Source organism: Nothoprocta perdicaria, unplaced genomic scaffold, assembly GCF_003342845.1.
Source record: "Nothoprocta perdicaria isolate Ctin4 unplaced genomic scaffold, notPer1 scaffold_290, whole genome shotgun sequence".
In the NCBI taxonomy this organism is placed as follows: Eukaryota; Metazoa; Chordata; class Aves; order Tinamiformes; family Tinamidae; genus Nothoprocta; species Nothoprocta perdicaria.
Window position 1 is genome coordinate 29,025 of NW_020455522.1, and position 24,687 is coordinate 53,711.

The 24,687-nt window shown below is 41.8% G+C and overlaps 2 protein-coding genes across 2 annotated transcripts in view; one reads left to right on the top strand and one right to left on the bottom strand.

The window, feature by feature from the left end:
- POLR3F (RNA polymerase III subunit F) overlaps window positions 1–5,537 on the bottom strand; it is a 6,978-nt gene extending 1,441 nt beyond the window's left edge. Inside the window, exons 1-8 of the mRNA XM_026041731.1 lie at window positions 5,459–5,537; window positions 5,265–5,382; window positions 4,632–4,699; window positions 3,968–4,035; window positions 3,283–3,395; window positions 2,350–2,493; window positions 1,482–1,589; window positions 551–754 (exon numbers count right to left, since the gene is read on the bottom strand). Coding sequence (XP_025897516.1) covers window positions 551–754; window positions 1,482–1,589; window positions 2,350–2,493; window positions 3,283–3,395; window positions 3,968–4,035; window positions 4,632–4,699; window positions 5,265–5,382; window positions 5,459–5,514 — 879 coding nt within the window. The 5' untranslated portion in view covers window positions 5,515–5,537. The remainder of the gene's footprint in view (window positions 1–550; window positions 755–1,481; window positions 1,590–2,349; window positions 2,494–3,282; window positions 3,396–3,967; window positions 4,036–4,631; window positions 4,700–5,264; window positions 5,383–5,458) is intronic.
- Window positions 5,538–6,403: 866 nt separating this feature from the next.
- On the top strand, window positions 6,404–24,537 carry DZANK1 (double zinc ribbon and ankyrin repeat domains 1). Its single transcript, XM_026041727.1, has 18 exons — window positions 6,404–6,550; window positions 7,219–7,372; window positions 8,201–8,318; window positions 8,690–8,786; window positions 9,516–9,628; window positions 10,191–10,276; window positions 10,908–11,025; window positions 11,942–12,055; window positions 12,613–12,705; window positions 15,058–15,180; window positions 15,731–15,895; window positions 16,551–16,779; window positions 18,488–18,591; window positions 20,336–20,410; window positions 21,316–21,412; window positions 22,652–22,740; window positions 23,936–24,016; window positions 24,527–24,537. The coding sequence occupies exons 1-17, from the start codon at window positions 6,442–6,444 to the stop codon at window positions 23,981–23,983; spliced, it is 1,932 nt and encodes a 643-aa protein (XP_025897512.1). The 5' UTR covers window positions 6,404–6,441; the 3' UTR covers window positions 23,984–24,016; window positions 24,527–24,537.
- Window positions 24,538–24,687: the final 150 nt, after the last annotated feature.

The window sequence follows — 24,687 nt, forward strand, 5'->3', positions numbered from 1 at the left end:
AAAAAAAAAAAAAAGAAAAAGAAAAGAAAATCCTGGTTAGTAGTGTAATTATTTGCAGCAAGCACAGTTCAACGGAAGCAAAGCGCTCCTGACATTTTCTACTTTAGGACAGCAGCAATTTTGGCCTAACAGAGGCCAAAACCTAGGAAGTCTAATTCCAGCTCTGAGGAAGAGTAATGCGAGTGTAAGAAAGCAAAATAGACCACACTGGGATAAATAACGTATGGACACACGGGCAAGCTGCAGCCACACACCACTCAGCACAGAAGAGATCAAAAACCGGACAGAAACAAATGAGCTTGCTAAGAGATACAACAAGGCAAAAAAGCTTAGGATCAGAAACTCTAAAAAAATTCTTTGAAATAGGCTAAACACATGGAAGTCCTTTTCACAGGCAGTGCAGGGAAGAGACAGTACAGCAGTGGGCAACAAGCTGGGGTGATGCTGCTGGTCCATGGGGACCATTCAGACATAAATTTGGTATTAACAGACTCTTCATTGGTAGGATTCTGTTTGGCATTTGTGTCTGAAGAGGTGGATGCTTTCAAAGCTGGCAACTTACCGGGCAGAGTCCACAGGGTGTCCTGACTAATCCAGTGGGTTGTATGAGAGGACTGACAGCTCTGTACAACTTCATCTGTCCATCCACACTACCTACTGTGCCTTCCTTTGCAGCAATAATCGTCATTTCCACTTTTCCATCGTATATTAACGTATTTAAAATGGTTTCAATGTCCTCCATTGACAACTCTACCTAAGAATCCATTTGAAAGACAAATAGAAGAAGAAAAAAAAAAAGTCAGTGAACTGCAGGGAATAACTAAAAGCGAGCACTACAAACGACAAATCCCAGATGCACAGGTACAGCTGCCCCCGGGCACTTTATGGGGCTGCGCAGAACAGGGTAACAAACAAACACCTCTTTCCTCCTMATCACTTTCGGATAACCCTAGTTTTGTTTCTCATCAAATCTCCCCTGTGCTCCTCAAGCGTTTGCAACATCCTAACAGGATGCATTTTGAGTTTAAGGGGAAGAGAGTGGTGGAAGAAGAAAAGACAGATCATTGAAGGTGTGTCAGTCCGACAGTCACCCATAATTGTCATTTTGTTTTTCTAAAACTGCTGGGAGGAAGCAGACAAACTTCAGAGAAATTATAAAGTATAATTCTAGTCAAGATTATGAAGGAGAAACTGATTTCAGCTCTCAGCAGCAAGGGCATAGATGCCAATTCTCTTTAAAAAAAAAAATCTTTGACAACCCATCTATACATTTATCCTGCATTCCTATACAGTACCATTCACTCCCTCCCAAAACCAATAATGCAGCAACACCCATCTCCCCTACACTTAACAGTATTTACGTTGCACTTTACTGCATTCACACCTTAAAGTTCCTAGTAAATTAGTATTGGAAGGACCCAGCTCCCATAGTTAGTCATGCCCTCATGATTTTGAGAGTAGCAAGACGAATGTATTCTGACCTTGCTGATACCCAATTCACAGATGTATTTCCACACCTCGTGGGAAGAGGCAAACGAGCTGTTCCTCTGTATCATGGGGTTCTGTTTGCTCTCTCGAGCTGCTTCTGCCTGCGAAAAGGCCAGAATAAGGCACAGTCAATACTCATCAAGAGCCTCTTTYTAGGTACATATGGTCCAGTTTTAGGCCGACTATCAAAGTCAAATTCCAAGCTATTGCAGGGACATGTTTTTATTTAACATTTAAAACCATCTCCTTACGATTGATGTCTATGAGATAATGCAAGGCACAGCCAAAGATTTTACACTAGGTATGGTGCAAGGACTTACTCATGTGAAGGAATATCGTTACTTTGAGCTTTCTTCCTTTTTATTTAGTTTTTGAGTAGTCTCTGCTGTACCTATTGCGAAGTAAAATGCATTTTAATTGAACAGAGAAATTATGCAGCTTGATGAGGACTCAGCTCACTGGGAACAGACTTCTGCCTTCCTGCTGGCAGTTAAGCCTAGCAAGAATTGCCTTGAGGGAGCCGACTGATTAGGACCATCTCGTACATGGGGAGCTATGAAGGGAACAACATGGCTTTTGGTGCCCTGTGTTTGTTGTTCCCTAACTCATCTATGAGCCTTGGCAATGGAATGCTTCATTCCTTGTACAGGATGCTAAATATGTATATTTATTAAAATGTAACATCACCTCCACTTGCTGTGTCAAGCAAGTAGAAATGCAGCAGAGATTTGCTGATCTAGCTATGACAATGGCCAACACTTTTGGAAAACACTCTGGAAAACCATTTCTGGCAACAGTTATATAAGGAAAACTATTACTTGGGCAAAACARATGGAAGATGAATTTAACAGTGGCTCTCACCTTACTCTGTAGAAATTTAAAACACTGTTGATTTAACACCTCAACAAATTCAGATTCAAAGTCTTGGTCGCTGTACCAAGCCCCACCAGTCACTGACCGATCAGGCTGCAGGTTATATAGCATATACACCTTCTTCTTAGATGCCTGCAAAAGAAAACTGCACAGCTTTCAATAGTCAGGGAAAAAAAAAAAAAAAGGCTATAAGAGAGAAACATTTAGCAACAGGAGCTGTAGAAGAGAGAATTGTCCTAATCTGGGTGAGGAAGCACGGTACAGGGTGAGTGAAAAGGAAGCTCCAGAAACACAAAAAAGGAGAATACGGTATAAAATTCAGTCATGTAACAAGAGAGGGTGGGATGTGCCAACAACAGGAGCACAAACGCACAGAGATGCACAGAGGCTGCCCCGCAAACCCAAGTCCCCTGAGATGCAAGAGGGAAATCCTTTAAGCAACTCTTGAAACTAGATCTGTGTCCTAAAGACTGAATGTGGGAGGGGAGATAAAAGGGTGATGGAATTGCAACTTAYTATTAGTGATGAGAGAGGCTAGTGAATAATGTAGTAACAGTGTAATGAAGAATTCCAGAACTACAATCTGATAAAAAGGGTGTGTAACTACCAAGAGCGTGAAGAGTCAGAGAACTATGTATAAACAGTGATGTGCTCATTAATTAAATCAGTTAATTACTCAGTTAATCATTCTATTAGTAGTATGTTGATTATTTAATAAACATTACAGTTTCTTGCATCTGTTGCAACTTAAGCCTGTATTGCAAAGGTGAGAGTCAAACTTTGGAGCACAAAGGCAGATACAGAACCGAAGTTTCTTTGCCCCTAGTACCCTACTCAAACATGCAGCACATAACAAACATTTTAAATGGTTATAAAAAACAATCAACCAAACAACAAACAATAAGAAAAAAAAACACTCACCGCAACAGATTTAACTGCTTTAATTAGTTTTTTACTTTCCAGATTTTTCAGAATCTTGTTGATCTCCGTTAAAGGTAGATTACTTTTGTATCTAATGTCTCGGCTCCAAATACCTGTTTAGGAACAGAGAAGTGAATGGAAATGATTAGAAGGAGAAACTGTTCATTTCTGTAATTCATTTTGCTAAAATAAAATAAAATAAAAACAAAAACGCTGTCCTTTACCCCTCCTCTGAGAGGGACCTCGTTTTTTTTCTTTCATTTCACTTACAACACAAATACAGCACAGAAAAAGTTCTTGCACTTTTAGGYAACAAGTTTTTACTTCAAGGGAACTTTACAATTTATTCTGGCTGCCTTCTCTCAAGCACAGGGTGCAAAAGACAGCTGTAACAGCCTAGTTACTAGAAGTGGCTTCTGCTGGCAGCACACCTATGAAATCAGAGTATTCTGCACAGAGTCCTCATGGGTAAATCTCATAATTCCTGTTCCAAATATTCTGAAAAAGTCTGCAAAAAAGTCAGCCAGGACAAGTTGTTGTTCTGTAGAGAAACACACAGCCCTGCTAAGGAAATTCTTGTCATTATATTTGTATTGCTTGGGCAGTTATGCAAAGCTTTGGACAGAAATGGTTCCATAAAGAAACAGAGTTGGTGGCATTCACAAATACAGATTAAATAAACTACCTTTGTTGCCTGCATCTTCTATTATTTGGTAAACCAGCTTCTCTTGATTGTCAGAGCCTTTCATTTTACTGTAAAAAAACAGGACGGACATCAGAGTTTTTGAAAAGTTTACAAAGCCTGAAAGAATCTRGATTTGTTTTAAATTGAAAACATATACTGTGGTGAAAAAAAAAAGCACAAATTAAAATAAATAAAGACCTACACAATGAGCCACCTATTGGCAATTACAGTGTGAACCTGTCTGGATCAAGGCAATATCGACAGTGAGAAGCCATGGTAGCAAGAAAAGCCCCGTGAAAAGCACACACCATGAAAGGAAAGGGATTAATTAGCAGGAATCTCTTCAGTTGTTGTTTGTCAAAAGAATGGGGAATGGGGAGCTGCATCCTCGCTCAACCCCAGTTTGCAGACTGTCCTTCAGCTGCGCTTCACCTGAGCACCCGGATTTGTTTGCAGATGCCACACTGCCACCTGAGGAGCACCTACAACAACTTAGAGCTCTAGCTCCACAGCACCCTCCGCTCAGCAGACAAGTGTGACACCGAGCACAGCTCTCAGGAGCAGCTCAGGGCAGCTGAGGGCTCCCTCGGGGAATGAGGCTCCCCACCAAAGGCAGCGGGAGCGTCTCCCATTCCGGATGTTTACCCGGGAAGCACAAGACTACCTTGCATTTTGAGACTCTTTGATCCTGTAGAGGAGACCTGCGTTGCTCCTGAGAAGGTCCAGTTGCCCCTAGGGGAGAGAGAAGGGCATGGGAGTTGTTTTTCCTTCAAATAACACATTTCAGAATACAGCAAGCATCTCCTAAACTATTTCTAAAGCCTTATTTAATGTCAGTTGCATAAAGCAATGGAAAACTAACGCTTCGGACCACTAGAAACAGCGGATGTTTCTCCCCAGGGGTGTTTTCCTCTGCAAGCATCCGTTTATCGTAGCCTTTCCCCACAACATCTATGCACATCCCAGCTTTCACCAGGCATCAGTCCCAGAGCCATGCACTGTGCTCCAGCTAAAGACGTTTTGCTGGTAAATAATAATAAACAGAGAAACTTGCTCAGTTTGGACTCTTTCTAGGACTCCTCTTCCCAAGGGGCCAAGGGCCTCTCCTTTCCCTGACAGGAAGCACGGGATACAACCTTTTTCCCGCCCCGCCAGAGTTGCTCTCTCTGCTGCATCCCATGCTCCACACAGGCCTTCCGTGCCACCACGGGCCTCGGAGGCAGCTCCGTAGGGGACCCCTGTGCACCCCGAGCTTCGTGACCGCGGGCATTCAGCTGACACAGCGCGGCGGCGGTACCATGGAGAGCAGGCGGTTGATGGCCACGGCCCGCTGCTGGGCCTCCATGTGGGGCATGTCGTTCTGGATGACCTGGTCCGTGATGCCGTGCGGGAACTGGTGGCACAGCTCGAGGATCCTGCGGGACAAGGGGCGCGCTCAGGCACCGGCGGCCGCGGGGACGGGGACGGCGGCGGCGGCGGCTCCGCACCCACCTGTTCTCGATGTCCACGGGGTCGGGCGCCTCCGGCTTCACCTTCACCTCCGCCATGGCGGCGCCTAACGGCCAACGGCCGCCCCGCCGGGGCGCGCGGCGGTGACGTCAGCGGCAGGCGCCGGTTGCCGGGGCCGCGGGGCCAATCGGCGGCGAGGGCGGGAGCCGGGGGGGCGACGGCGGGCGCGGGGCGCCGGGGGTACGGGCGGCGGCGGGGCGGGATGGCGGGGGCCGGCACCGGGGCGGTGTGGGGCGGGATGATGGGGATGGGGGAGGCCACGGCCAACACCAGCGGGAGGGGAAAGGAGCCCCCACCCCCTTGGGGCAGGTAACGGCCGCCCCGCGGGCCAACGGGCGGGCCAACGGGCGGGCCAACGGACGGCGCTGCCGGGCGCGCAGCTCCGCGGCCTCGCCCCGGGCTTGGGCGTAGTGTCCCGAGAAACCCAAATCCTCACCGTTTTCCAGCAAATAGCCATTCCCAAGACTTATTCTACATGTCTTTGCATTCCAAAATGCACCTTCGAGAGCAATTGTCCGCTCGTTCCATTTCCACCCCGCTGACAGTAAATCACGGCCACAAGAAACCAGGGGTGGCACCTGCTTTGTAGGGATATAGTCAACGCGTACAACAGGTCTTTTCCCCCCGCATCCATAGCTTTTTCCCCTGGCTAGGTGGAGATCGGAGTTGAGCAAGGAAGGCCCAGCTGAAATCAAGGCAATGGGAGAGTAACGCAAGGGTTCTGTTAGTCTGCAAGATGTTATTCTGTTTCAGTGTGAAAACTGTAGAAATATTGCTGGGAATTAGCAATTTAAGCAATCTGGTGTTCTCTCTTTCAAGGCAAATTTGGATGAGGAATCTCATTGAAATGCAACATTTCTTAATGCATTCTTCTATTATCAAAAATAACCTTTTTTTTTTTTTTTTTTTTTTTTTTTTTCTTGCTGCTTTGTTGCTTTTTCTGAAGATCCTCGTTGGGAAAAAAAATGACAGCGGGTTCTGTCTCAGTGCCACAGGTCATACCTCTCCAAATCCCTCTTCCTGGGAAGGCTAAACATGAAATAGACACAAATACTCCTGTAGAAATAAAGTCAGGTATAAATAACTGGTTTGACTCTACATAAAACTTCTCCTTATGTGATCATTTGAAACTCTTCTTATTAGCCTCTTTTTTCTTTTTTTTTAATATTTAATTGTGATCGTCTCTGCCTACTTCCTGAAGTGATTCACAAAATGAACCTCGGTGTTTTGATACTGTACATATACTTGCCCTTAAATTTATTCATTCAAGAAACATTGCCGTAATACTTGAGTTCATGTGTGATAGTGGTCTTACTTACTTCCAAAGTCAAGCTCTTAAGCTCTGTTATATTTTACTGACTGCAAAAATAGTGCTTGAAAATATCACATGCCAGACTCGCTCAGAAAGTCTTCCTTACCATTTTTGAAATTCTGTTGTTCATTATGGGAGAATTTTTTTTTTTCTGTCTTCAGAACAGACAAGAGACTGCCTTGTTTTCATACAAAACCCGTGCAGAGCTACTTTATGGAAAAAAAATCTCTTGTCATGACATTGTGTTTGTTTAGCCACTAGCTTTTCATGGGAGAAATAGTTTTGGTGCTGAACTTTACACTATTTTTTGCAATTTCTTTGTTTTGTTTGCAGGAGAAAAAACAAATATTGCATGAATATTTCCAGATGTAGAGTTTATTTTGTGCAGCTCTAATATGGTTTGGATACTTACTTTCTCTGTGTCTTTCAGATACCCCCGAAGTCACTATTTATTACACTTTAGATGGAAGCAAACCAGAAGTCGCTAGGAAACCTGGCTATGGAGAGCATAATACTTTTAAGTATAAGGAACCTATCGTGTTACCAGCTGGGAAAATAACAGTGAAGGCACTGGCAGTTGCCAAGTAGGTACCTTGCTGTGTTTTAGTAGTACCCTGGTAAGGACCAGATATCCCAATCTGAGCAAAAACCTACATCAGTTTTTTTTCAGAGCGAACAGTACCTAGTGAATGAGGGGCAGCTCGTTTTATCTGGATTATCTCTAGGATGTTTTTCTCTCAGGCCCTGAGAAAAATGATGATCCATGGAGGCTGTGGGTGAGGGGCTAATAAAATACGCTGGGCTTAGAGTTCATCCATTTGAACAGAATCATCAGAAAGGCTCGAGGAACTAGGGCAGCACCTTCTGCGGCTGGAAAACACCCGGTGATTCAGCAGTATGTTTCTATTGAGACATTTTTAGGTGGGATATAGATATGCTCTAGAATGACATTTAATAAAATCCTAAAWTAATGCTTTGAACACTTAAAGGCATTTTAATGTTACTGCTGTCACTTAATAAACAGTAAAGAATGACAGTTGTTACCTGAAACGAGTGTCATACTAACTGCTGCTTCCCAGGGAAAAGGAGTGCTTCCATAGGGTGTTTTGAATGGAAGGAAAATCTTGTTCTCTGTTTCTGTGATGCTGGCAAAGCACAAATTACCCGGGTAATTAGACACATCTTAAGGATTAGCAGGACTCTCATGTAAAAGCTCATGAGGAATTAAAGCATCCGTATGCCTTTTTGGTAACTTCTTAGCGGGTGAATATTAATGTTAAAAAAAAAAAAAAAAAGTGGGGAGGCGAGAAAACAAAGTGGTGGTTACTGGGGGTATTGCCTAAGATTGGTATTTGTTGAAATAATCACCTGCAAGCTTGGAAATGATTTTCCACCAGAAAATTGCCTTTCAGGGACTGCAGAGAAAGTGCCATCGTAACAAAGGTGTTTCTGGTAGAATACAAACTACCAAACAGCCTCTTCTCTGATGAAGAGAATGATAAGAATTTCCTAAAGGATCTCTTCATACAGGCAAGTGGCAGCAGTTGTGACCCATTATCTGAGCATAAAATGTTGTATTGCTTTACTTTGAGATTAAACTTTGGTCACATGTACTGTTTACATGTTGTATTTTCTCTCTTTGCCCATATTTCCTGCTTTATGCATTTTCATGATACTAACATTTCAAGGGAACATGGCTTTTTTTTCTTGTTTGGTCTTGCACGATCAATTCAGGTCATATATTTTTTAAAATACATTTATAATTCAAGCATTTTAAATGCTTGTAATTGAAAATCGATACCTGGCCATATACCTTTTGAACCATAGCAAGTAACTATAACAAGAGAGAACTAGGACAAAGATGACTACTTCTTTTGGAATTAAAATGGATTATTTTGTAGGAGAGTGCAAATGACGTGTTTACTACAAAGCCAAAGAAGAATGGAGTGAATGTGGAAATCAAGTCAGCCTGGGGTGAAGCTCCCCAAGATTTTCAAGGTATGATTTTACTTCATAATAACTGAAATAGACTTCTACCTTAGTTGCAAAGATAATGTAAGGACTTTTATATTATCTTAGGTAAAATATGGGTAATTTCATAACCATCTAGAGGACACAACATTCACTGGGAATTGCAGGTCAGATTTTTTGACACTGAGAAAACGGGGGAAAAAGACTCTTCATACATGTCTATGTTTCGCTTTGTGCCTGAATATCCTATTAAGTTGATGGGATTTCAAGTCCTTTAGAAGTTCCTTGCTGATGTTTGACTGTGCCTTGCAGAAGGATTCCAAGATAAATGCACAAAACAGAAATGAAAACTTGACCCGATTTTCTCTTTTAATAAAGACTGTTATTTCATGGTTGTGGCAATGGGACTTTTTAAGAGCAAGGAGTAATGTTAATACTCACTAATCTTAGGAGCTGTGTTGTGTTGCTGTTGTTTTCCGTGGGGTGTGAGAAAGAAGAAGAAAACCTTCAATTGAGGAAAAATATAAAAGTAAGCTATATCAGAGAGGAGTAAAAATTCTTCTGGCTTAACTTTCTATAATTCCACACAGTTTATTATTAACTGAAGATCTAGATGTGAAACAAGCTGTTTGAACAGGTGGAAATACACATGGAACTTAAAACATGACAGTACATTATAGTTCTGTTAACCTATATGTTAAATGCATGAAATGAATGAGAGTGGAATAATGGGATGAAATACGGTTGTAATTGTAGAGTTGGAGACAGAAAGGAAGGCTGCTCACAGGTCCCTGAAAGGACCACAGCCTCTGGAAACAACAGGATACAGAGAGGAATCCAGCTCAGTGCCACCCACAGAGTCTTTACAGGTAAGGAGGGAGCTGTGGAGGAAGACTGTAAAGGGCTGTTACCAGAACTGAGCTCTAAAACAATAAAGATGTGAAAAATTGGCAACATTCTCAATAGTCTGTCAAAGATGAATGCCTCTGGCTATACTGTACTATGTAGAATTGATTTGAACTTGCTGGTAAGGCCACACTGGAATGGGAATGCCCAGAGCAGTACATCCATAGAGAGAAAACCAGGCAGAGTAGACTACCAAAGCTTGCATCCCTAACAATTCTGTTCTTATATATTACTGAGCTGCAAATAATAAATAGATATTCCCATAGGTCAGTCAGCCGATATTTAAAACTTAAGATTCAGTCATTCTCTCTTCAAAGTAAATAGAAAGATCTGTGTATTTTCATTGGAAGAAGTTGTATGTCATTATTGGAGCTAATAGAGGAATCGAAGTGAAGTGGATACTCCTTAAAGCCCTGCATTTCAGTGCACTTTGTCTCRAACGATGGGTCTGCAGCTGATTTTGCTAGCCTTGCACGTGTTTGCCAGTGTCAGCTAATTAATGCCAAAGAATTGCCTGTATTTCAGTTCGCTAGTTCTTCTGCAGTGACCAGCCGGAAGAGCCTAGCAAGCACACAGACAGCAAGAATCCAGAAGGAAACGGATTTCCTCAAGTAAGTGACCTTTCCCTTATAATGTTTTTGTCTGTGGAAAGTGTCAAAGGAATTGCCTTTCACAACCAGGTTGATAATACCGTGAGGTTTCACAAAAACAAAGAAAATGGACTTTGAGCCAGTGTCCAAAAGATGGAGACTGACTCGTAACAAAAGAACGTGATTGAGTTATCGCTTTGAAAATTCTGATTTCTCTTACTGATGGTTGCATTCATTTGTCATTGTACAAAGCCATCATCTATCTCATCATCCTTTAAAAAAGAACCCAAAATACTAATATCTGCAGGATCAAAAGAAAAACTATGTTTCCAGCCTGCAGAGTGCAGCCTTCATTGCTCACTAGTTCTGAAGGAGTTATGTTGGTTTATCAGTGGTATCCTATATTGCAGCAGCAAGGCCTGACACAGATCTCAGGTCAGGGAGCATGTTTCCTCCTATGGTGAGGAAGAAAAAGAAATAGCAGCAGTTGTTACGTTTTATACCTTGCAAGGCAGCTTAGAGTTCAGGGCCCTCTTATCGAGAACACCAGCACATGGCCTGGTGGACCACCATAGCCTGGAAACCATAATGTGGAAATTACTGGGCTAGGTTATGTCCCAGGTTACTCCAGACAGTTTGTGTGTGTTTCCAGGTGTGCTTGCTGTTCTGTACCTCGCCCGTCCGACCCCTGGGCTCACTTCTGTCAGGAGTGTGGATCTCCTATCCCACCCGTGCCAGTACGACGCTTCCCAGCCCCCAAAGGAACACAGGTCAGCAAAACCTCATAAAAACCAACAAATCCTCTTCAGATAAACTAGCTTCCTCAGCAGATTACCCAGCTATTGCCATGGATGCCTCTATTTAGTAATACTTTAATCTGGAAAGTTCTGGTTGCCCCATTTTGTTCAGTAATCTTAGCATTTGAACCAATTTAATTTTTAAGTAGTTGGACACCTTCCCTCTATTCCCTCTTAGGAAATTCACCATTAATTGCTTAAAGTGCCRCATGTTTTAATAGGGATTACTTTGCAAAAATAATTTAGATTTGATAATTTTGTACCAGGGAACGTCCCCAAATTCAATCCCATGATCGTAGCCTTCACTGCAATTAGCATAATTATTATCCAACATTAATGGCTARTCATGATATGTCATAACTGTAGAATACCATCTAACATGCCTAAAGACCTACATGGTGCCATGTTTGGGCATATTGTTTGCACCTTGTTTGACTGCCTTTATATAGTGATGCCTTTAACTGTCCTAAGATCTTCCCAAAAGATAATAACCCATTCTTATGAGCCAATGGTCTATTTTTGTGTCCTGTATCCCTAGAAGGATGTTTTGTCTGGTCCAACACTGTAGTGTGAAATGGTGATGGAGGATTATTAGGAGGATGTGAACTATGTGCACACATACTATTACAGCATTTTTAATTACTGAAAACWAAGTCAGAGCCTTTCTGTAACATTTTTAATAGTAAAGCTTTCTCTCTCCAATTGTCTTCCTATTTTTTTTTTTTGGATAGCTTCTGATCTTTAAGGATCAATACCTCTTGTTGGCAGTAGCTGGTTCCAGTGATTTTGCTGCTGATGTAGACTCACCAACAAAATATTGAAAATGTCATGATAATTTTAATGATCTTGTTATGGTCCTTAATAAGATGTGATGTGGCTTTTCCTTCAGATGGCACCATGTGTTGAATGCAGATGCCTGGTGCCAATGAATACACCCACGTGCATTATATGTGAAGCACCTATAGCTCCACAGCTGCAGCCCCAAACCACCATCTGCTTAAAGGTATTTGAGAGTAATAACAGCAAAATAACCATTTACCTCCTACCTTCATTTTTCTAACTGTTGACTTTCATTTTGATCCAACTTGGGTTTGCCTAATTACTGCAGCTTTAAGTGTTGGTAGTATTAAAAATAAATAGAAATAGGGGAAGAGGAGGGTACTGAAAGGAAGCTACTGACTGAACAGTCTCAGATAATAAAGAAGATTCACAGTCTGAGGCATTTATCAGCCTGACGTCAAAGAACATTACAGGTATTGGCCCAAATTTAATGCCTTGGGGAGCTGAGGTAGGTACAAAGGCAAGCTTGAACCTTAGGGCCTAATAGTGTAATACTATTATTATTTATTTATTTATTTATTTTTAACCACACTTTAAACAAAATTGGCACCGATGGTAGGTTTGTGGGAACCAGGCAATGTGGCTTAACTAAAGTCTGAAGCCTGTAGCACTGGCTTGAAAGATCTCTTCTATCTTGCAGCACTCAAGTAACTGGGTGGTTTATCTTGTTATTGTTGGCTTTAAAATACCCCGTGAAATGCATTCTTTCCTATTTGAAAGGGCAAAGTCATTTGTCGGGCCTGTGGCACTGGAAATCCTCTTCATCATAGACACTGTGTGACTTGTGAAGGCAAACTGCCCGATGCACAAATGGTAAGGCTTCTTGCACCCATCATAATTGGGGTTAATCACATCAAGGCAGAAAATGTGTATGTATTTTTTTCCCTCTGGAAAGCTGAAGCCATATCCTTTTGTACCTATGTTGCAGAAGCAGAGAATCTTTCCTATATTCTAGCTCAGAATTCCCACTGATGCCCCATCTCAGATGTCCAGCTGCACATAAAATAAATGCAGCCTGTACCTTCAGGTTTCTCTTGTGGAAAGGCCATTCTCAAAGTCCAGAAAACAGAAAGTCCTGACTGAGTGTTGTAGGAAGTCATCTTTGTGTTCAGATTATTTTTCACTGCAGTAGAGAATTCTAGTATATACATCAGGAATGTCATTGACATTAATTTCAATTATTTTGTGGAAATTAATCGTTTCCATTATTTCTGTTATCTCCATTTGCTGCTCTCCCTGCCAGCATACAGCTGCGATGTTTGTATTTGACAATGACTCTGTCAAATCTGTCAAAAGAGGTGAGGGAAATGATAATGATCGATTCACCTAAAAATGCTATTTTCAGTTCCTGGTTTAGTTTACTAGTTTGGTTTATAGAATCATAGAATCGTTGAGGTTGGAAGGGACCTTTAGAGATCATCTAGTCCAACCCCCAGCACACACAGGGACACCCAGAGCACGTGGCTCAGGGCTGCATCCAGGTGGGTTTTGAAGATCTCCAGAGAAGGAGACTCCACAACCTCCCTGGGCAGCCTGTTCCAGGACTCTGGCACCCTCACTGTTAAGATAATTTTCCTTAAGTTCCTGTGGAACTTTTGGTGCTTCAGTTTGTGGCYRTTTCCTCTAGTTCTGTCRCTGGCCACCACTGAAAAGAGGCCGCCCCCTCCTCCTCACTGCCTCCCTTGAGGTGTTTATAGACACTGATGAAGTTCCCCCTCAGCCTTCTCTTCTCCAGGCTGAACAGACCCAGCTCTCTCGGCTTTTGCTCCTAGGGCAGATGCTCCAGGCCTCTGATCATCTCCGTAGCCCTGCGCTGGACTCTCTCCAGCAGCTCCACATTTCTCTTGTCCTGGGGAGCCCAGAACTGGACCCAGTCTCCAGATGTGTCCTCACCAGGGCTGTGTATAGGGGGACGATCCCCTCCCTTGACCTGCTGGAGACGCTCTTCTTAATGCACCCCAGGATCCCGTTGGCCTTGGCCACCAGGGCACCCTGCTGCTTCATGGTCAACTTGTCCTCCACCATGATGCCCATATTCCATGAAAAAAAGATAATGCTCACTCCTGGAAAAGTTTTACATAAAGCCTTGTGATATATTTCTTTTCACCAGGTTGTGATAAATGTAGAGATGAAAGAAGAATGATTTGCAAGTTAAAATGTTCTGATTATAATGGCAACATCCTGAGTTTTTAAGACAGTCCGTAGCTAGTTGGAAAGGTCTTTTGCACAGGCACTAAGATGTCATTTCAAAGTGAATTTTGGAAGGAATCTGCGCTTACAGAAAATAAGCACATATGTAAATGCTTTCCTAAATGTAAATATGCAGGTATGTAGACTTGTGAGCTTGTAAATTTTATCTTCCAAATGTGAAATAATAGAAAACCTTTTCAAATTGTCATCAAGGCCGCAGATGAAAAGAGGGCTGTCCAGTGTCTTTTCAACTTGCTGTTGTGATATGTCATCTTCAGACTCTGCTCCTTTTCCATAGTCCTGACTTGCAGAGGAAATAAACTGCATAAGCCCTGAAGCAAAAGCTAGGAAAACATTTTAAGACGTATTCATACCATCTAAGATCTATAATCACCCTCTGGAAGTCTCAACTGAAAAAAAGAAACTCTTTTTGCTTATTAATACAGACTAATTGCRGTAAGGAAATCTAGCTAATATATAACTATATGAGCAAAAGAGTGCCAGAATTATGTATGTAGCAAATAAAATATCAAACTGAAAAAAAGCTCATTGTCTCTGAACCCACCTTCATTGCCAAATTGCTGCATGGACTTGAAAAGGTACAAAAGAAAGTAACCTTTGAGGTTTGGGCCTTGAAAAATGTAAGTTTATCAGTAGAGAAACCCCATCTTAGTTTCCACTTCACTTTTATGTGGGGCCATATTAATAAGTACTCATCTGAAGGTGACACAGTTGATAAGAGGATAACTAAAAAGAGAAGCAATTGAATTAATATTATGTTTATCTGTGGTTTTGTAATGAGGAAGATACAGGCTGGAACAGAAAAGTCAACCTACTTATTTGTTGGACAGATTCCTTTAGGATGAGTTTTACTTTGTGTTAGTATTATCAGAGTAGCTTACTTTCCCCTTCCCCTTGCTTATCTTGCAGACTTTTCTTTAGATTTTCTTCCTGACGTTTGTTTTGTTCTCTTAGCCCCCATTTAGAGGAGACACCCCCCAAACTTTCCCCAAACAGCAAGGGAAGGCGATTGCCTGCTCAAAATGCAGCCGGGTGAACCACTGTGATTCCAGTTTCTGTGACTGGTGTGGAGCCAAGGTAGGTTCAGTACAGAGCCTTTGCTCTGCTGAGTACAATCAGTGGAAAAACTTCCTTCTGGAATGCACTTAAAAGGCATAGTATTTTGGCTAAAATACACCCAGGACTTTTTTTCTAATGAACTGAGTCTACATAAAATTGCACATAACCATTTGGCCCTCATTTTATCAAGAGGACTCTAGAGGGATTAGAATAGAACTGGATTTTGTTTAACAGTCAGTATCAGAGCACCAGATTAGTAATGACAGGGTTACTGAAGGAAAAAGTTGCCAAAATGCTAGATTTCTCTGACAAAAAAAAAAAAAAAACATATATATATATATATATATATATATATATATATATGCCTCTATGGCATAGAGCTGAGATAGCTGAAGTTTTACTCTCTTGCATCTGCCAATGTGTTAGTGGACTGGCGTCCTGGTTAACGTTTCTAACCTGGTACCTTTAGGTACAGTTGTTTTAGTTCCTTTTGATTCATGATGTTGCTTTTATCTGTCTTGAGCATCACATGGTGCTGTGGTGACAAGTGTTTCCCTGAACTTTCCAGCTTGGCCCTGCTCCGTGCTACTTTGCTTGCTTCATGTGTGGGACCACCAACCAACCATACGCTCGGTTCTGTGGGTCCTGTGGTGTTTATATAGAGCCCCAGGCAAGGGGCATTACTCGGAGCAGCACACTTACGGCTGCTGGGGACTCGCTGGTCCCCTCTGAGGTAAGACACATGCTATTTACAAAGCCAGGTTTTGGCCACATTTAAAGGAGGGGCTAGTCCACTGATGGTATAAATTAATGCAACTCCATTGATTCCCACTTTGGGACAATGAGATGTATTGAGAGTGATTTGTGGGCAAAACAGAGCCTGTGTTTATTCTGAGAATTGTTTTCTACAGAAATATACTCAGCCTTAGCTGAAGGCCTTAATCCAACCTCGTTCTAGATAACAAAGTGAGAACCAATCAGCTTTGCAAAGCCTTAGCTCTTTAAGTACTTCCATCTGATTAGTCACAAATTATTTGTGTCCTGCTAATGCAAGGTATTCTTTCATGCAGATATAGTATTGCTTTCTAAGCTCTGTTGTAAAAAAGGAGCATGATGCTTAGCAAGGTCAGCATGTAGATAGCTTGCTGTACCAAAACATGCATCAGCTTTGGTTTCTTCATGTTCTTTGCTCTCTTCACATTGTTATTTGGGTTTCTTGAATCAAAAATAATATAATAGAAATTGTTATTATCTCTCCCTTCTAGCATTTTAATTCTTCTGCTTTTGCCTTTGTTGTTGTTGTTGTTGTTGTTGTTGTTGTTGTACTGTTCTGGTTATTTTGTGCTTGTAAGTCATTTAACACTCTTCCTTTCCTATCTCCGCTGCAGGCTAAAGGAGTCCAAGCTGAAGGTGCCTGGCAGCCTCTTCCTATTTCCTTGTCCAAATCAAGAGTGGATCTAAATCAAAGAAAAGATAAAGGAACCCAAACCATTGGACTTTTTTACCCATCTAGCAAACTGTTGGAGAAGAAGGAGCTTGAGCTAGTTTTGCAAAAAGAAAAGCTGGAAAAGATGAGTGATCATAAGCCTCTCCTAACAGCCATCAGTCCTGGAAGGGGTTAGAAAAAGTTATTAATTTTATGTAATTAAAAAAAAARCTCTTTTATACAAAATCAAACACTGTGGCTTTGGAAAGGTTATAGTCTGTCTCCCCACCAGACATTTGTAAATGCAAAAGTCAGATCACTGATTGAGATCAATGGCTAAAAAAGCATACTAGCAATAATCTAAATTAGGGTTAATGACTTTAATGACTCCTGTACAGCTTTCCTAGTTTGCTAGTAACATTGATCTCCTCAGGTCCTACAAGATTAGGCACTGACATGGAAACCTCTGAGAAACATCCCTGCACGGCAGCCAAGGGAGTGAGGTTCAGTTAGGGCTGCTGTACAGCTAGTGGGGAGAATGCTGGACAAAATTTCCTCCCTTAGAGACACTGGGAATCACAGCTCTTGAATAATATGATGGAGTTTGTCTCCATGAAGCTCTTGTTTGGGATAGCTTTGGGAAATACAGGATGAAGGTTTTGGAAGCAAAGCAAACTGAACTGGGGAATGGGATTCTTAACGGAATTTAAACAAACAATCAAAAAAGGGTTGGTGGAAGCCTTTCCAGCTCTTGTAGTCCCCATTTTCCCCACCCATCCGCATCATTTCTTGCAGAGTAAGATGGTCCATGCAGAGGCTATTGCAGAATATTTTTTCTGCACTTGTTGGTTTGACCACTCAGTTGTTTGTTGAATCTTATCTCTTTACTGTCATTAAAAAAAGCACACAATTTTTAGAGATTTTAGTTTTATTCTCCTGAGAAAATTCCTATTCCAGCCTCCACAGGCAATCTGTTGTTATTAACTGAAGACATAATAAATGGCATAATTTTCAGATTGTCTTTAATGTCACTAAGCAGTTGTAGAGTCCAGAGTATAGGTTTATTTTGAAGTGCTACAGCATCAAATTGTAGTTTGGAGGCTCAATTACTTTTTCTGGTTGGCTTTCCCATCCCTACCTGTTTTCTGCAATCAGAGGTCAACCCTGAGCTCAAAAGATCAACCAGAGGTCAAAGAGGGTCAACCCCTTAGGGCATTCTCCGTTAGTTTTATGTTCTGTAGAAAAGGCACTAATGAATGTTAAAACACCCTGGTTTGGCTCTGTGAGCACATATCCAGATGATGATTTTTATTTTTATTTTTTTTAATTATAACTGGGGCAATCTTTCCTTCTCCCTTACTCTGAAACGGGGAGTCTTCCCTTAGAGACATCGCTGTAGGAGAGGCCACTTTGGTCACGCTGGTGTCAGACATTCTCCATTGGACCCTGAGGAATATAGAGCATATACATCTATTTCTTGATTTCAAATAAGGCCAGATACCAGATACTATTGTTAAAGATTTAAAAAAATCCATTAGAAATGCAAATGATTTTTGCAACATTGTACTGATTTCTGCCTAGAGTGGTCTGGGATTCTCCTTCCTCCAGGGCCAATTTTGATTCAAAGGGAAAATTGAGGCATGGCTTTGTTGTGAACAAAGGTGCTCTAGCAATTAATTCTGACACATGAATAAGACTATTTGAGCATATATATATATATATTTTAAGCATAGCTTGCTTATCATTTTCTTGATAAGTTGAACCTTCTTGAAAAATTCAAGTTTTTTCTCTCAGTGAAAATATGGGATTTTTWAAAAAATCCTCTATGATATAAGTTGGAAAAAAAAATATTGCTCACAGTTTCAGGGGATTTTCTCCTGCTTAACTCCCTCTGATCAGGTTACTGGAGAAAACAGCTGGATCACGTCTGCGCTCACCTTAGAAGCTACGCACAGAACAACCGTGAATTCAGAACACTGATTGGAGAACCTCGCATGGGAAAGGTAGGAATTTGCGAGTAGTATCTCCCCATTTGGTGTGACAGAAAAGAAAAAAAACAATCTCACAAAAGAAATTATTCTAGCACTAGTTTCTATTCTCCTCTCACCTCACAGTGATGCGAAAAATGCTAGAAGCCAGAAAGCCCTCGCTCTGCTGCCTTTGCCATGTTTACAGCAGGCAACTGGGAGGAGAAAAGAGGACCCTGACATCTGGGCAGCCAGGCACTTAAATGCACCCTGCTAAAATTGGGGTTTAGATGCTGTTTGCCTCTGCTCATGGCTGTTTTACACCAGCAGATAGCAGCAAATCCCTTTGGTCTATATAGCCCATTCCTGTTGCAAACTAGCCTGGGAGAAGTGTGTTCAAGGCAGTTGGCTCTTCAGGCTGGAGATCTGGTCTCCTTAGGCCACCAAAACACATTAACATAATTAAAGGGGTGATAATGAAAAGGTGAAATTTGAAGGCTCTTCCTAAGAGCCCTCAGAGATGACGGGGGAACAACTGAGAGATCATTTGGTCCCAGTTGCACTGGGGACTCTGCTCTGCCTAAACTGTGGCTGACAGATGATTGTCTTGAAGCTTTTAAAGCTCCCCAACAATGGGGATTTCACAACAGCCCCTGGTGGGCCCGTTTCTGCACTGGGTTCCCCTGAGGTTCAGCCACAGCATCGTGTTGTGTTCATGCATGGAAGCAGAGGCAATGCTGGGAATGCCGTCCGTTCGCATTGCCATGGAGAAAACATGTTATTATCAGCTGTAGAAAAACTGCTGTACCCAGGAACGCCGGGGCGAGGGTCAGGAGTCTGCTTGGTATCTGGCAAATGTCCCTTTTGGGAGGTATGACATTCCGTTGGATATTTTGCATCTGAATTTTACATCCACTCAGACCTACGGGGTCCACCAGCACATTGAGAAGCTGTAGCACTAACATAAACACAAAAGCAGTGTGCTTGATGGAGCTGAGGTACAGGACCCATGCAACGTGTTTTCTCTGCTAGAGGTTTCAAAAGGAAATGCCTGGAAGATGTTAAATTGCTTAGAGAGAGACTGTACCCCTGCTGCTTCTTGGCCTGTGGTCATCCTATTGTCTGGGAACATCACTCACAAAAGCAACAGAAACAATTCAAAGTGGATGCCAGCACTCTGGGTTTAATGGTTCCATGGGTGTTTTCATGCAGATTAAGAAATACAATCAACATTATCAAAATCTCAGTCTGCTACAATGTGCCCTTGTCAGCTTCATACCACTTTTAAAATCCCCCACATGCTTTTTTTTTTTTTTTTTTTGTAAATTATCTCAATTCCCTTCCTGCCAGCATTGCTATCCAAACAAATTCATCCAGAAAGGTGCCCATATTTTACTACAGACTGTGTTTCTACAGCTTGGTACAACTAAAGCAGGTAAGAAGCTCTTCTGGAGTAGAGAATCCTAAGGACTATATAGCCTTGCATGAAGTCTGGATGGAAGAAAGCTGCAGTTGTTTGAAGCGAAGCTGTAGCTTATCTGTTGGTATAACTGGGCATTTCTGGAATTCTGATATCCCAATCACTCAAAATACCACCTGCCCCGTTTCCAGTGAGATGAGAAGTGGTGGTTCCTTATCCCAAGCAAACGAAGATCGACACACAGGATTTTTTTTATTATTATTATTATTTGCTTGCTGATACCCTCACTGATGGTAGTTATGCCTAAAACTATTTCAGTGTGCTTTTGTAAGTGATACTAATGGTTCTCTTTCCCTCTAGATTACATCTGCTGCAGTTCATGAGGATGGCTGTGAAGTCACTATTACATTAAATTATGCTCTTGCCCTTAACAAGGTCAGTTTTGGGGAGGATGGGGCCCTTGTTAGAAAGCTTGTCAAAAGCTGTCCATAGATTTATGTGCATAGTACTTGATATGTTTTTAAATTCAGGGTTACTCAAGGGTTTTTTGTTGTTGTTGTTGTTGTTCAGAGGGTGCTAATTCATCACTGCAGTGAAAAGAAGTTGTTTCTATTAGAGGTGGTCGAACAGGGATCTTTATCTGATTAAGCCAGGCCTCACAGGTTACAGTGCTGCCTTGCATTTCACGAGTTTGCTCTCATTATTATTAATATTCTTCTTTAAACTCATGTTTGATCATCCTGGCATCTCAAAAGTTCCTGATATTTGGCCCTACTTTTTTTCATTTTGCACGRTGTGCTCAAGCTTAGTAATTTTGAACAGTTTGGAGATAATTGCTAGAGCTCCCGCTAACAATATTCAACCATTCAAAATACCTACCTCCAGCATTAGTGTGTTCCAAAAAACGCCCACATAAAGACCACTTTGAAATCTATCATTTCAAAGATCCAGAATTCAGACTGTATCTTTTGTGTAGAATCTGAAACAGGTTACCTTGTCAAGCAGTGCCTGAAAAGGTTTATCGCTTCATTTGACAAGCGAGGAGTTAATCAGATCTCTCAAACTAAAGAGWTGCTTTCCTTTGGAGGTTGATCTCATAAACATGAGGTTGTGTCACTTTTAAAATCAAAAGAAACATGTACTTGAAGAAAAATCGCCTGCATTATCTTGCCTCAAAACAAAAAGCACTTAGTTATAGGTAGTCATGTGTTTTCTGCCAATTTGAACCTGATATATATTAAAAAAATAGGTTTTTACTATCAATGCCTCTGGTTTGTGCTACTGAGATTATTCCAACATCATCTGATAATCTGATTAAATGCCTGCCTTTGATTCTACAGGATTCTCTTGCCAGTAAACCAGGGAAGTTCAGCAACCATGACCTGGGCACCACAGCAGAAGGCAGAGCTGGACTGGATGGCAGCCCCACGAGTTGTGGTGGATTTTCTTCCTTTTTATAGTCAACCATAAATTTAGTAGTGAAGAATARGGAAGTAGTGCTCAAAAGGTTAAAAATTCCACACTGGGACAGGCAAGACTATTGTATTGGCATGTTCTGTACCCACTTAAAATCATTTCAAAAGTCTCAAAACGTGGCTGAGTTTGGATTTAAGCAATAAACAGAGGCTGTCAAAAGCTYACAAGCGCGTTTCATCCCTAGAGCACAGCTAGAAGGGCCAGTAAACTGCAGCCACAGCTCACTGCAGTGTTTTTAGTCAAGTGATAAGACTTGGGACAATTTTCCCATAGAGGCTGTAAATGTCACTCTCTTCTTTACTTTTGACCTTTGCTAGGGACTAAGGTTTTGCTACATTTGGCAAATATCAGAGACAATTAAATATGTTAAATCTAATTTTCAGGGATGCTTAACTTGTGTCTTCCACTTGCGGCTCATATTGACAACTCTTTATTTTAGGCAACTCCTCTGGGACTCTACTTTTCACTGAATSAACTTTTAAGGTGTAAAGACAGGATTAGAATTCAGCAATTCCTGAATCATTTGTCATAATCCAATTAACCTAAAAAATCCTGCTAGTTTATCCTTCTGCTCTGAAGCTTTGTAAATGGCAGCCAGGGCTCTAGGAGCYGTTTTTTAGAGTATCCATGATGTGACCATGATCCTAGGCACTTTAGCAGTACCAAAGGTTCTCCATGTGCTGCAATAATTTGCTTTTCAACCCTCCTACAGGTTGGTAAATCATATCTCTTACAAATAATGAACATATGTATCTATTCAAGGCCATGTAGTCATGGTCATGAGTATTTGTGAAGCAAACAGCTTTGAAAACATTGCTGGGATTTTGGTCAACACAGTCTATGAATCTGAGTCACAATTGTTGAATAGCAGCAGTCAGTTAAAAAAAAATAAAAAATAAAAGACTCAAACTCCCCCAAGTCCACACATCAATGAATCTTCATTTCAAAAGATCAGGTTTTGAAGTCTGCCTTAATATAAATCTTYGTTAAAGCCGGTTTGGTCTGCAACAAATATTTTATCACTTTCTCTCTTGTGAAAAAAAAAAAAAAAAAAATACTGCCTTCTTTTGAATGCAAAATAATAGATTTGGTGGGGGTGAAGGGAAGGCGAGGGCTAAATTTTTTCCAGATCTCTCTGCCTGAGTTCTTTTTAGGATACTGGCATTGCTCTGAATTAACGTTGCTTTCCTTTTCTAACAGGCGAAGAGGATCGTCATCTTTCACATGCAAGAGGCAAAATAAAGCAAACAAAGTTAAGAAACTTMGCAGAAAAGGAGGACAAGCTCCCCGTACGTATCTTCTGGCAACACAGCAAAACTTAGCAGTAGCACTGCAGCAATGTAAAGGAAGGCATCCAAGAGCATAAAAATGCTTTTAACACGGACTGTGAAAGTGGGCACAAGTCCAACTTCATATAAAACATGAACTAATGGGTGGCTGACACTTATCACAGAACTGGAACTAGCCAGCTCTGTTCCTACTCTGTATTAGATTGTCACTCTTATTTTGGGTCCATTCTGCTTTTACTGATAGAGTGTTAGACGTGAAGACCACTGCAAGCAGATCTTGTTACAGGCTTCTGTCAGAAGCACCATCAGATGGAGCTTTATCATCTTCTCGTGACCCTCACCCTGGTCCTGGCTCCGTAAGATGTGGCCTCGACTGTGTGAGATCCAGGCTGCACAGTCACTGAGTGAAGGAGATGGGGGAATCTGATCTTGAACCACAAGTCTTTAAGTCAACTCATTTCTCCACTCAGCTGAGATTTCAGTRCAGCTGAGGGTTACCTTAAGGCAAGGAGCAGGGCTTGCTTTCCCTCAGAGACCGAACACTGGGAAAGCACAGCCTGCTGAAAGGATTGTCAATAAGGACACAGAAAAATTTTTAAACTGAAGTTACAGTAATCTAAGCCTGGATTACTTGGTCAACTCCATGGGAACAAGAGAGTGAAGAGCTTTGATACTTGATTCCCAGGATAAAAATGTAACAGGTCATAGAATTAGGCTTGTGGGAGGGCAGAGGGAAGAGAAGGAATGGTGAGAAAGAAAAGGAAAAGCAGTTTTAGTTTTTGTATATAGTTAACTACTGATTWAAAAAGTTCATTTTCTAAATAAATTACTCCTGCAAGTTTTGAAGGTTTCAGACTTTCTTTGTACAACGAAGAAGTTASGCCCATGGCTAATTTTATTGTGATAAGTTGATCACAGCCCCAGGTAAATAAGTGGCTTTAAAGCTAATCACTTACAGAAGTGACTGCAAAATCAAGACTTCACCAGCAAGGCACTAGTCAGGGTCACCAAACATTTCCTCAGGTGCAGAAATTCTCATAGGTCACTCGAGGCTTAGTAATCCTGGGGTTTTACTGCAGCCTTCTCCTGGCCCCTTCAGGCAGCTGTTTTCCACCTCTACTCAAAAGCAAAATGTGGTCCACATAGTGAAAATACAGCCATCTGAGCTGCTGCTGGTTGATTTCTGTTTCCACAGTGTGAGTCCAGACAACTACAGGAAGAACCGTGTGCGAATGGGATATGAAGAACTGCTCTGGAACAACAATTGCTTGATGAAGTAAGTTACTGCTAGATGAAGTAAGTTGCTGCTCGCTTGCATTTCACCTTCTGGCCCGGTGACTGTTCACTGCATGAACATTAGCCTGGCACGTGACTCCAACCTTACATTTAAGAGGTAACATSTTTGTGCTACCACTGATGGGAGGTTGAAAGTGCTTAAGGCAGCCTCCCCTTGGTCTGACAGCAGCAAGCAGAAACAAAACCAGACAAGTTCTACTGTTTGGCCTCAAGTTCTCTATATCGGAAAGTCTAACCTCTCCCTTTTTGCTGTGTAATGATGCACATCCTGACCTTGGGATCTAATTTGTTACCCTTGTTACATAGGTTTAGCTTTGAGCTAAGTGGAGACACCAACCTTTTTAGCAGCAGCATCAATACCCATGTGAACATTTCCTTGTGTGAAGACYGTTTGCTAACTTGGGTGGGCATTACACTAAAGCCAAGTGGAAGCTGGGGACTCTTTATACCATCCTTTACCCACTCACCTTCGCTCTCCCGGCTCTCCTAGGGAGTTGATCCCAGCCGCATGGACAGCAGGACTGACCCCTTCCAGCAGGAGCTGCTCCTACCAGGCACACGGAGCTGCAGCCACAGGGAGCATCAGGCAGCAGCCAGGGCCGTGAGTGACCAAAGGCTCCCATCTCTTCACAGATTTCTTGTTCCTGTTCT